Source organism: Eriocheir sinensis, unplaced genomic scaffold (genome assembly GCF_024679095.1).
Source record: "Eriocheir sinensis breed Jianghai 21 unplaced genomic scaffold, ASM2467909v1 Scaffold368, whole genome shotgun sequence".
In the NCBI taxonomy this organism is placed as follows: domain Eukaryota; kingdom Metazoa; phylum Arthropoda; class Malacostraca; order Decapoda; family Varunidae; genus Eriocheir; species Eriocheir sinensis.
In genome coordinates this window covers 35,043-48,358 of record NW_026111685.1, presented here as the reverse complement: position 1 = coordinate 48,358, position 13,316 = coordinate 35,043, and the positions used below count along the sequence as shown (strand labels likewise).

The window sequence follows — 13,316 nt, the reverse complement described above, 5'->3', positions numbered from 1 at the left end:
TCAACACTTAGAAATTAATCTATATAGGAAGGGGAGCCGTGTAGTGCGGCAACTAAGCCTAATGGGCTAACCTCCCATAACTCCCTCTGCCAGGGTGGCACCTCTTTGGCCGACTGGTTAAGGAATGGCTCTCCCGTCTCGTTGGTCGCGGGTTCGATCCCCGGCGCCGGCAAAACCTTTCCTTGTCTGGATTAATTTCTCATGTGTTTCGTTACACGCGGTGGTCGTGTGGGAGTGTAGTAAAGAGAAATTCTGGCATTTCATCAACGCCAGTGTAGGTTCATAGGAGGGAAAGACAAAGGGTAGACACACAGTTTTATTAACCTGGTTATGGTGTTGGCATGTTAAAGTACATTACATATCAAATATAGGTACAAAAACACAAGAGGTCATCGTTAACACACACACACATACACACACATACACATACACACACTCTTTCTCCTCTCTTTTCGCTATATATTTACATACACTGTGCGCAAATAACACCACGCAAATGTGACTGTATGATCATTTTGTACATGTGTGTGTGTGTGTGTGTGTGTGTGAGAAAGGGTGTGTAGTTGTGCAAGTGTGTGTGTGTGTGTGGGTGTGTGTAACATGATCATCTCGTGAAGCACAAGTTACAGGGGCCTCAGGACCTCCTCAAGGCCTCCTTCAGGCGACTCATCGAAACACTGTCTTTCTCCAAGCCCTGTGTGGCCCCTCGCTGGGCCTCAGCACCTCCACAGGGCAGTGGGCTGCTTTGCATAGCGAGGTGTCGGCAGGAGGAGCGACGCTCAGTATAAGGGAGAGTCAGTGAGCGCCACATAGAATAGGAAAGGGTACACAGGGGCACTACCGGTCCTAAGGGGAACTGACTGCATAGGAAACACCTACGTGATTCGTCTTCACATTCACTCACTTGCTCATGCACTCACTGGCAGGTGAGTGCCGCACGTAAGTGGTGACTGCTGGCAGTAAGAAGCGGCAGTGGACAGGTGACTGGTAATCAACACTTGGGTCATGGGCACAACAGGGTGTGGCAGATCCTTGTGCACACTACTTGCTGGGCAGGGTTGTGGATGTTCACTGTGGAGAGAGCAAAGTATGGCTTGGATACACCTACGCTCTGGCTGGACACTGACTAAGCTCTGGCTAAAAGCAGTAGGACCGGTCAGTCAAGCGTAGCATTCGCCGTAGCACTTCGTTTTGATTCGTGTGTAGTCAAGGCTCGGGCCGCCATGGCACCCGGCTGGCCTCCTCGACGACTCGCCACAACCCTGAGGGGCATTTGGCATCGTCACGGCAAAAAGTTGACTCTCTCATGCTATGTACAGTGGCATAGTGATTTCATTATATTTACAAATAATAAGAAATTAAAAATTAGTCTTTTACTTAAACACTATAATCACAGCCTGGGAATTTAGAATTCCACCATATTGACTGTAACAAGTGGAAGTCGACTTGGTTCATCTTAAAGAAACTGGAAGATGCTCACGAGAGTCGGCCGTCCGCCCGTCTGGCGGCAACCATCAGGACAAAACCAAGACATAACATTTAAGATTACACCTTTCCCACAGCCTCAGTAACCACAGGCATGTTCTGTTGTCCCCAGACTCCGAGGGAACACATGGCTTTGTAAGGTAGTCAAAGACAGACTTTGCAAACTCTCTAGACAGAAAAAGCGACTATAAAGTATTTATATATATTATTTATGCTTCACATGTCTGTGATGCTCCCGAGATGAGTCTCAGGAGGCTGGGGAAGGAGAACTTGGGCTCTGGACAACACAGGTCTGCCCCGCACGATGCTTCAGCGAGAGAAAGATCCAATCTTAAAATGACTTCCAGGTACAGTCACCAACCAATAGAATAACCCAATTGTAGGTGTCGGTCGTGAAACTCAGCAGAGAAAAACTTACTCCTAAGAATCAGAACACTACAAGTTTAATAAAATAAATACCTACACTGCAGCACAATACAGATACTTGTGGAGAACATAACAACTGGATAAAATTATATAACAATAGCCATCTTAACTGTTGACCTTGTAAGAGGTGCACATATAAATTAATGTTAAAACAATGTACAGAGTCTCTTGAAATCAGTAGTTTAGAATAGCCAATTCACCTTTGCACAAAACTGGGAAAAAAGACTGAACTCAAAATATGGTTCCCTGATAACTCTCTAAGGTAGATTTGATAGCTTGTCTGTGCCTCAAGTTGGCCTGCTTTACCCACGCACTGGCCTGCCTGTCCCTCCCTGCGCTGGCCTGCCTCCTATCCCCAACTTAGCACCAAGGAGAGGGCCAGGCTGAATGTGGCCCGCGGCAGCTAGTGTAGGTGTGAGGCATGCCATGTCAAGGAGCTGAGCTAAGGTGGCTACATGGGTGCCTCAGACAGGTGGCACCGAGATCGCCTGCTTCAAGTTGTTGGCCAGGTTTGAGACAGCCACGAAAGAGTCCACCATCGCCTGCACGGCCACTACAGAAGGGAACTGGAGGGCTGCTGTCTTGGCCGCCGTGACAGTGAGCTTCATGGCATCAGACAGGGCATTGGAGCAGTTGAGGACCCGAGTTCTGACCTCAGCGTTCACCACGTTTCTGTGGACGGTGTCGCCGATGTACACCAGCTTGTGTGCATTGAGGATGACAAATTTGGAGTGTGCGATGAAGACTTTAGGAGGCTGGTTGTTCTCAATGGTGAGGAGGAAGGCGTCGATGGCAGTGTTGAGGTGCTGTAAGTGGACCTCACTCTGGCTGGCGTAGAAGTTGATGACCTGCTTGTCATTGGGGTCAAGGATGTTGTTACCAGCTCGCTTCAGGCCGCCCAGGTGAGTCATGTCGCCCTTCTGAATGGCCTTTTCATGGTCACTGTCGACGATCACTTGAGACTGCTTCACCAAGTTGTCAAAGGACTTCCGAAGTGGTGCTGGGAGATCCTTCTTTATGTCCTCTTGCTCTCGTTCAACACTCGCTCGAGTCTCAAGACTAACGTAGTCATAGTCATCAAGCCATTTCTTAGTATCGTTCTCGTACAGGTTCTCAAAGGCTTTCTTGTTAGGCAGGTCAGGCAGAGGCCTCTCTTGGACCGGAGTTTTTTCCTCATCTTCAATCCCCTGCTGCCGTGTGTAGCCGGAGATGTCTAAGCCTTGGGACTTCTTGAAGAGAAGCAAGGCCTTGGTCTGGATGGTGTTGGCCAGGAGACGCACATCCTCCACGAGAGAATGAGCAATGGTGGCCAGCTGGTTGAAGTGTTCAGGGTTGGTCCCACTGCTCAGCGCTCGTCTCCACGTGCCTTCCTGAAGCCTTGCCAGCGAGTCCTCTACAATGGACCTGATTTTAATCATAGGCTCTATGAGGCGCTGCAACCGCCGGGCAACACCTCGCTCACCGTTATGTGAAGCGTTGACGATGGAGCCTTGGCCAAATTCGATGATGGCATTGACAGACTGAAGAAGTCTGTTCACAATATTTTTAAGTTCCTCCTCACGGTCCTCCACTTTCTCTCGGGAGCGCCACGACACATTCTGGTGCACTATGGAAAGCTTTTCTATGGCGCTGTAAACATCTTGCTGCAGCTTGACCAATGTTTCTAGAGCAGAGTCGAACTCTAAGGGAAGACCTTTACCATAACTGAGGTCTACCTCCCCTCCCGATGAGTCTGAACCTGAGGACAGTCTGTTTGGTGCTGAGTCCACACAGTCTGGCTGCCGGACGTCTCGACTGACCTGTGGTGGCACATCATACACACCTTCTCCGCCAGCGCCTCGCACGAGCAGGGAGCGTGATGTCCTGGAGGGCGGCGTGTCATATGTCTCGCTGCCCACTGCCAGAACATTGCGAGGGACATCATAGGCATCTCTGCAGTCCTTCATTTCCCGAGGTGGCAGTTTAGGGCGCTGTGAACCCCCAACTTTCCTTGGCTCGGGAGGAAAGTCGTACACATCATGGGACTCTAGACTGGAGCGATTGGAGGACCCACCGCAGGAAGAAAGAGAGAGGGACTCCGAGGGTGCCAAGGAGGAGGCTGAGGAGGAGGTGGAAAGTTGAGACGACTCACAAGACATGACTGACACGCCACTCGACCTGTCACTGGGCGGCATGTCGTGTTGCACCTCATGGTTTGTGTTGGTGGGCCTTGGCACATCATATTCCTGCAGATTATCTCCTGGGCTCATGGTGGGAGGCAGGCCACCACGCACGCCCTTGATCATGCTGCGTGAAACCCCTCCCGCACGCTGCCCCTCCGGGTGAGGCCGTGGTGAGTCATAGTGTTGCTGAGCCTTTGGGGAGTCGTAGAGAGCCCTGGTCTTCGGCGAGTCATACTGGGAGCGTGGAATGTCATACTGGTCGAGGGGAGAGCGACCCTGGGGACGAGGAGAGTCATAGCGGAGGCTGCTGCTGCGGGACAACAAACGGGTGCCACCTGGGGAGGAGACGACACTTTAATGCTGGATGTCACCATTATGGGCCACTTTCACAGTTCGCCATGATGGGTTAGTAAGCCTCCAAACCAATACTAAAGACTCGAAAATTCCTTGTGAAGTGTTTTTGAGCAGACCATATGGGAAATCTCTTGTGTATCTGGTGTTGCATCGATAACCTAACCATGATGGAGTGTTGAGGATTGAAAAGTTTGGTTCGGGTGATTACAAAGCCACTGTGTTGAACTGTGAATCGGGTTTGTGACCACAGCACTTTGTAGCCAGCTCTTCCATTCAAGCACCTGTCTACCTTTCTGCCATCCTCTCAATAGTCTCTCTCCTCACCTAAGACACCTGGCTTCTGCCCATTTCCCTACACCCTCACACCCATCATTTAGCATCCACCCCATTTCAACCCACCCATCCCTTATCCCCCATCCTTTGTCCACCAGGCTACCTCACCAACATCCTACTGGTACTTCCTATGTATATACTTCTTTCCCTCTTCCCCTCTGCATTCTGACAACTTCCCTACACCCTCACACCCATCATTTATCATCCACCACCTTTCTCCCCACCCATCCTACATCCTTCATCCACCCACCTACCTCACCAACATCCTAATGACACTTCTTATGCTTACTTTGTTTCTTCCTTCTTTCCCTCTTCCCCATTCCAAATCCTTCCCCCCCCGCACACTCCCCATTCTCACTCCCATGTCACGCTCTTTGGCTCCTCCCCACTTACTGGTGTCGTGCTTGGAGGGCGGAACGTCGTAGTCGAGCTGCGCGGCCTGCGTCATGGCCCGGGGCGTGTCGTAGGTGTACACGTCGCCGACACGTCGCGGGGTCACCACCTGCGAGGACGAGGCAGCGTTAGGAGCGTTGTGTCAGGGATGTTCTTACACTACAAGTTGGAATAATAAGTATGATTTATAAATATGAAAATGAATTGCAAAGATAAGGTAAGAAGAGTCACACACACACAGACACACACACACACACACACACACAAATAGATAGATAGATAAATAGACATGGTTGCTGCTATGATATTTTTGTTGTGCGTCGTCACTCATCTTTAAAAGAGCGATGGTAGTTTTTTTTTTCTCCTGGTTACTTACGTGATTTTTTTCCGTGTTTTGGTTTATTAAGTAAATGAATTAGTAACGAAGTAAGGGCATAGAAAAAGCTGCTATACCTTCCTCTTAACAATGAATATAAATGCATGTTTGAATAAATAAAAAGAACTAGTGGTGGTCAGCTAAATGAAAATGATATGGCAAGTCACACGTCAGTTAAAACACGTTATTCTGCGACACAGTTCCTCGCCTCCCAAGAACTGACTCCTTGAAGTATAATAAGTAACGGGAATCACAGAGCTCTTGAGAACGGGGCAGATGGACACGGAGGAGCCTTATCCCAATGAAGTGCCAATCAAGTGGACAGCGGGTTGAGGTTATAGCCGGGAACTTAAGAACACTCCAGCCAGACGTGAAGAGCTTGGTGGTTATGGGGCGTAGCGGCGTGCATTCTATTCTCCAAAAGCCGTATTCTTAAACATCTCGGCGCCCAAGCACACACATTTAAAAACCCATTCGTAAGAGCAGGACACCTCTTCTCACGTAATTGGCTGCTCTTTCGGCCACCTCTTCGGATTTTTTACAGGAGCAGCGAGTAACGGGCGTTTTTATTGTTTACTTTTTTATGCCCTTGTGCTGTCTCCTTTGCTGTAAAATAAAAATAAATAAAAAATAAATCCAGGGGTAGTTTTCTGACTCTGGTGGTAGTTTAACCCTTCTGTATCATGAACGGGGAAAAAAAACTCGCAAGAACGCGGTTAATTTCCTTTCCTTTATTAGCGTCTGAGAATACCGTCTTAAGTATCGTAAAGTGGGAAAATGATAGTTAAAGTGCTTCTCGGTAAGTTAGGAGATGATATCATCTTATAGAAGGCGCCGCTGCCCCGCCTCGCTCGTCCGGCGCAGTCATCCCGTGGAGTCGTGTCGAAACTCACCAGTAATTGTCTGTGGATCGCCGTTTTCCAGACCTTCTGTTGTAATTCTTGGCTATACACCTGCGATTTTTTCCCCTTTTAACATCTCCTTTCGTATTCTTCCATCTAGTCGTTGTTAGTGTCCCATCCAGTCTGTGCTAGCTTCTTTACCTTTCTCAAATAAATGTTCTCGCGACGACCATATGTCCACAAGTGGTGTGTGGGAGGCGCCGCGTTCCGCTCCGTCGCCCCCACCTGCAGGAATGGCATTGGCGTGTCTTCTAAAGGCATTCTCGCTGCCCACTTCGGCCCTGACACCCTGACATATACTCTTAATGATGCCCCTTCTTCTACTAATCTGGACCCGTATTCTCAAACCTTTCGCCGCCCAATTACACATATTTGACAAGGCTTTCGCAGGCGTTTCGGGCATTTTCAGGAGTAGTTTAATGGCCCTGGTGGTTGTTTAACTCTTCTTCTGTACCATGAATGTGAAAAAAAACTTATGAAAGCCCGATTAATTTCCATTTTGACGTTTGAAAATAGTTGATGTGCGAGGTGGAAGCGTCTGAGAATACCGCCCCTGAGTCGTACCGATGCGAACTGTGGCGACCTCCTCGGGACAAATCTTTTCTTTTCCTATTCACTTTAACGTCACGCTAAAAATAAACACACATTCAGGGTATTCCAGTAAATCGATGCGTCAGATCTCCGCGAACAGCCTCCACCTACACGCACGTTTTTTTTTTTTTTTTTCTTCCGTCCGCCTCCTCCTCCTCTTGTTACTGGTTCAGGTGTCTCAGGGCAGGCCGGGCAAGGGTCTCCGCCTCGTAAGTCACCCCCGGCGTGAAGGCGATCCGTCGGCGGCCTTGATGCTTGCTTCTATTCTCTCTCTTCTCCGCATAGCCCTTAGTCATCCTCGCAAAGTGGATTCAGGGTATTAGAGTGACGTAAGGCGATTCGGATCCTGTTGAGTGGCCGCCGATGATTCACTTTGTTGTGGGCAATGTTATTTTTTCTCACTGTTTATTTTTGTGAAACTTTAAGCCGCCACTAAAACCGCTGCTTGTGTGCGTGTGTGTGTGTGTGTGTGTGTGTGTGTGTGTGTGTGTGTGTGTGTAGGGTAGGTAGCCAACTAAGTGTGTACGTTTGCATGAATGTATGTTTGTGTGGTATGTGCATACTATAATGTTTGCTCTTTCATGTATGTGTGTGTATGTATGTATGTATGTATGTATATGTAGGTAAGTATAATCAGTCCGGCACATTCCGTAACATTTTTTCCTCTCTTTTCGGGTTACGGGAAGGCGGTGGTTCTCCTTTTAACTGCTTCCCTCGGCCACGGATCTTCAAGCTAAACAATACACGAGTCTCCCCAGCGGCGCGCCTTCACCGTCCGCGCCGTGAGGTCATGTCTATTCTCGCCTGGACGCGGTGCTTTTGGTCACTTCTTTCATATTTCCTTTTATACCGAATCCCGTAAGCGGTGGGCGTCTCCTTTCCAACGTCTGCTGCCCGCGGTGCCTCTTGCATGAACGCCTCGGTTCCTCTGTAAATGGATTGTTGGTCCCTCGCGCCCTGACCAAGCAACGCCCCCGAAAGGTCACCGTGCCCGCCGGTTCCACTGCTTCCCTCTCGGTCCCTCTTTGGTTTCCTGCTCGATCTCGGTTCCTCCCCGCCGCGACGACCACGACTTCACATCCTGACTCTCCGATGTTTAAGTTTTATTGGATTGAGGAAAATGATGGTGAGACGTGTCCTTTTTGTTCTTTTATAGTAAAGGAAGCAACTCAAGGGCTAAAAACAAGTTAAGAAAAAAGTCAGCTAATCACTGCCCCTATAAAAGAGTGGCAGATAGATAGATAGACAGGTAGAAAGAAATGCCTTATCCTCCAACAGTCATAATCTAGTCTGTATAAATGATCGTTCCCGCCTCGCCAAGATTAAAACAAAAGAAAGAGAAATTAGAAGTCAGTGTACCCACTTTATAATCTTCAACAACCACAACCCGTTCCCACTTCACCTAAAACAAAACTAAAAAGAAATAAAGAAAGAAAGACTCTATCCTACAAGTTCTCAATACTAACTAACCGTCCCTACCTCGAAAGACTTAACCGAAAGAAGGAAAAAGAAAGAACAAAATACAACACCCAAGTCTTACAACAATCACACCCTCCTCCACTAACCATCCCCGCCTCACCAAAATAAAAGTCAGTCACTGTGCTCACCTTGTTGGTCTTCTGCTGCGTGCGGGGCCCCGGGCTGGTGGCGCCGGGGCGGGTCACAAGGCCGGACAGACTGGTGACCCCCGAGCCGGTATCGTAAATGCCCGGCAGGATGCGAAGCCGGTTGCCGGGACAAATGCCCTGCAAGGTTGGGGTCAGGCATTAGTACGAGAGAGAGAGAGAGAGAGAATTTTACGATGGTGTCTTTGCTTTCTTCTGTTGATCTTTCTTCTTTTATAACCCCTTGTGTGTGTGTGTGTGTGTGTGTGTGTGTGTGTGTGTGTGTAAGAGAAACTATGCCTTTTTGCCCATCTATTATTCCTGTCATGGACGTGAGTGGCTATTATTATTATTATTATTATTATCATTATTATTATTATTATTATTATTATTGTTCACGTCTGTATGTTTGCATCTAGTATTAATTTTCCCTCCAATCCAAACACAGAGGAACATTATCAAGCAAAAAATAAAAGAAAAAGTCAACCACCGAGGCGAGAAGTTGAATATCTCCTCTTGAAATAATTAAATAAGCAAACATATGAGGAGAAGGAAATAAAAGGAGAGAAAGGAAATTACGCAAAGAAAAAAAGAAACGAGAGAAAGTCGAGAGAGAAAGAGAAGACGTGACGACAGAGAGAGAGAGAGATTGAGAGATTGGTAAGTGGCTCTGTGCCGAGGTGACTGAGAGGGTGTCAGTCTGAAAGTGACGTTAATACGGACAGTCAGACACCACAATGCCCTCCTCCTCCTCCTCCTCCTCCTCCTCCTCCCCCTGGCGCCTCATTTCAAACACACAAACACTAGATAGATAAATAGAGGTGTTCATAATAGAGAGAGAGAGAGAGAGAGAGAGAGAGAGAGTTATAACGGTTGGGTGATGCTTTTGAGGTGAAGCGAGAGGTTAAGCAAGGTTGGGAGGGGGCTGGTAGGGGCGTGGGGGTTGGGAAAGAAGGGGGGAGGGGGGAGCAACAAGCAGGATGGAGGTGGAGGTTGCTGAGAGAGAGTCGCGAGGAGGGGAGGAGGAGGAGGGGAAGGAGGGGAGACTGAAGGACATAGATGGGAGGAGGAGGGAAGGAAGCAGTGGAGGGAAACGGATATGAACAAGTGAGAGAGAAAGAAGGGAGGAGGAAGAGGAGGAGGAGAGAAGATCAGAGAGGGAAGAGAGGAGAGGAGGGAGAGAAGGAAGTAAGGGAAAGCTAAAGAGCGTGAATGAGAAAAGAAAAAGAGGTGTGAGAGAGAGAGAGAGAGAGAGAGAGAGAAATCCGTATGCACAGGAGGGAGAAAAAGGAAGAGGAAATGAAGGAGGAGGAGGAGGAGGAGGAAGAGGAGAGGGAAGGGAGGCTGGAAAAGATCTTGCAAGGGGAGGAGGGAGAGAAAGAGGTGAGGCAAATCTGAATAAGGGCGTGAAAGAGAGGAGGAAAAGAGGGAAGGGAGAGAGAGAGAGTGAGAAAATCCATATACAGAGCTTCAATAAAAAAAAGGAAAGGAAAGGAGGGAAAGTCAGTGGCAAAGAGAAAAGAGGGGAAAAAAAGCAAGTTGGAGGAGGGAAGCCGGAAATTAAGGGACACACAAAAGGGACAGCAGAGGAAGAAAAAAAACATTAGAAGTGGTACTGAGCGCAAACCAATTGGACTAACAGAAGTGCCAGCGAGGAGGGAAAGAGAAAGGAAGCGGGAGATACTGAGCTGATCGTCGGAGGGGCGGGAGAGGAGGAAGGGAAGAGGAGGGGAGAGGGTATTGAAGAGGCAGGGGAAAGATGCCGTGAGAGAAAAGAAAGAGAAAACGAAGTGAAGCGGACATGACCGGGGCGCTGAGACGGAAATAAAATAAAAGAAAATGGGAGAGAGATAGAGTCGAACAAACGAATAACGAAACCGACAGAAAATGATTAAGGAAGGAACTGAGAGAGAAAGAAAGATAGTCAAACAAACGAATAAGGAAACCGACAGATAATGATTAAGGAAGGAAATGAGAGAAAGAAAGAGAGATAGTCAAACGAACGAATAAGGAAACCGACAGAAAATGATTAAGGAAGGAAATGAGAGAGAAAGAAAGAGAGATAGTCAAACGAACGAATTAGGAAACCGACAGATAATGATTAAGGAAGGAACTGAGAGAGAAAGAAAGATAGTCGAACAAACGAATAAGGAAACAGCCAGAAAATTATTAAGAAAGGAAGGATTAAAACTTAGTAATATAGAAAGATTGGACACAAAAACCATCTATTCCTGACGTGACTTTGCTTGGGAGACATGTATAGTTCGCCGCCCAAAAATATACATCGATCTCATAATGAACGATAGAATAAACAGTGTACATAAACTACTAAATATAAACCCTGAGATCTGTGAATGACTTAAGAGAATGTCTTAGGACTTTTTCTTACGTCACTTTACCTGCTTGGACACAGACCTCTAATGATTGACTGAGGCCGCATTCTCAGACTCTTTCGGCTCTCCCAACAAATATTTTCCAAGGCCACAAAGGAGATTAGTTGTGTTTTCATGAGTTTTCACATTCATGGTGCAGAAAATCCTTGTCCAACTATCACCAGGCTTGTAAAACTACCCCCCCCCCCCACACACACACACACACCATGGAAATACCCACAACCTCTACTAAAGCCTTATCCAATGTGAGTGTGTGAGCCCCGAGGTGAATGAGAATATGGGTCGTATTACTAAACATTTCGTCGCCAAAGTTCACCTATTTGACAAGGCTTTCGTAGAAGTTTTGGGCATTTCAGGATGTAGTTTTAGGACCCTGGTGGTAGTCTGACCCTTCTTCTGTACCGTGGACCTAAAGAACCACTCATTAGAACCAGACTGATTCCCTCTTTGACCTTTAGAAATTGTTGGTGTTGACCGACCTCTGTGTTTGAGTGCCTGCTTGCTAGGGTGTATATACCTGTCTGCCGCGGAGAGAGCATAGCCACCAGCCCTCCAGCCCCGCCGTGTTCTGCTCCAGCACCGTCAGCAGGTCGCTCCTTCTGAAGGCCAGCTCGTCCGGTGACTCTGCTGCGTTGTCGTACAGAGCGCGGGCCATGCAGTTCTGGAAGGGAGGAAAATGGGTTTGAGATCATTGTTATATGTGTCTTTTGTTCTCTATCTGCTCACCTCTCTCTGCTGTTTGCTTCCCTGTAACCTGCTGTCTCTCTGTTTGCCTCGATCTCCAGTCTCGTTGAGTTTTCTGCTTGTTCGTTCTTTTTATTTATCTTTCAGTCTATCAATCTGTGTCTATTTATCTATCTATCTATCCATCTATCTCGTGAGGTTAATCTGGCATGGCATGGACGGGTCAATAACCTTCATTTATTTGCCTCTTCAAAAGCATTTAGATGTTATATGGGGTTAGGTTGAAGTTAGGTGGGGTTCGGTTGGTGCTAAGTGGGGTTGGGTTGATTTAGGTAGGGTTAGGTTGATGTTAGGTGGATGTTAGGTGGGGTTAGGTTGGTGCTAAGTGGGGTTGGGTTGATTTAGGTAGGGTTAGGTTGATGTTAGGTGGATGTTAGGTGGGGTTAGGTTGATGTTAGGTGGATGTTAGGTGGGGTTAGGTTGATGTTAGGTGGATGTTAGGGTTAGGTTGATGTTAGGTGGATGTTAGGGTTAGGTTGATGTTAGGTGGATGTTAGGTGGGGTTAGGTTGATGTTAGGTGGATGTTAGATGGGGTTAGGTTGATGTTAGGTGGATGTTAGATGGGGTTAGGTTGATGTTAGGTGGATGTTAGGTGGGGTTAGGTTGATGTTAGGTGGGGTTAGGTAGATGTTAGGTGGATGTTAGGTGGGGTTAGGTTCACAGGAGCTGCCTTCCATAGACCCACCGGCCTCTTGTAGACTCCTTACGTTCTTGTGTTCTTAAATCTGGCATTAGTATTATTGTTATTCTTGGTACACTATTTCATGATACAACTACTACCACTACTACTATTACTACTGTTCCTACTTTTACTGCTACTACCACTACTACTATTACTACTGTTACTACTTTTACTACTACTACTACTACTACTTTCTTTCCAGAGGCGCCAAGACTGTAAGAGGCATTTGAAGGCGTCTGACTTTTCCCTCGTCCCTCACGTAAGTCAGACAACATTTGCTATTTCAAGTTCTGCCCTGAATTTCACTGCCTTAAATATTTCTTGACCACGCCCGACACCGAGGCACCTCTGTGTGTGTGTGTGTGTGTGTGTTCCGAGGGATATGAACCCACACACTATCCACCACCACTACCACTTGACTCGCCACCACCAAGTCGGCAAGGGCGGTAGAGAAAACAGGGAGAAGAGGGAGAGAAGAGATAGGAGAGGAAGGAGGCTGGGGGGGGGGGGGGGGGAAGGTTCGGCGCCTCCCAGGGTGACAGAGACTGAGTGAGTGTCTGGGTGACGGCGCCGCGTGAACACATCCACCTAACTAATGGTCTTTTTCATCCACTCCATCATCCTCTCATCCAGCCCTGTCAAGCTTCACTGCTCCTTTCCTCCCGTGTTCATCCTTCCTTGCTTCCTTCCACGCTCTCACCTCTGACACGCGCCTCCACTTAAGCCTCCACTTGCTCCACGCCACTCAGTCAGTCACTCCACATGTATTATTGCCTTTGTGCTTCCATCTTCCTATCCTGTTGTGATCCACGTGCCCTGTTATTGCCTCCTTGCTATCGCCTTTCTTTTTTTTTCTTCTGTCCACTCCAC

At 47.8% G+C, this 13,316-nt stretch overlaps 1 protein-coding gene across 1 annotated transcript; it reads right to left on the bottom strand.

Annotated features, from left to right (window-relative positions):
• Nucleotides 1–303: 303 nt before the first annotated feature.
• On the bottom strand, nt 304–11,701 carry LOC126991935 (breast cancer anti-estrogen resistance protein 1-like; the record flags this gene model as incomplete). Its single annotated transcript, XM_050850605.1, has 4 exons — nt 304–4,408; nt 5,154–5,262; nt 8,630–8,767; nt 11,537–11,701. Coding segments are annotated over 4 exons (2,445 nt in total), but the record flags the coding sequence as incomplete, so codon positions are not given.
• Between the last annotated feature and the right edge of the window lie 1,615 nt (nt 11,702–13,316).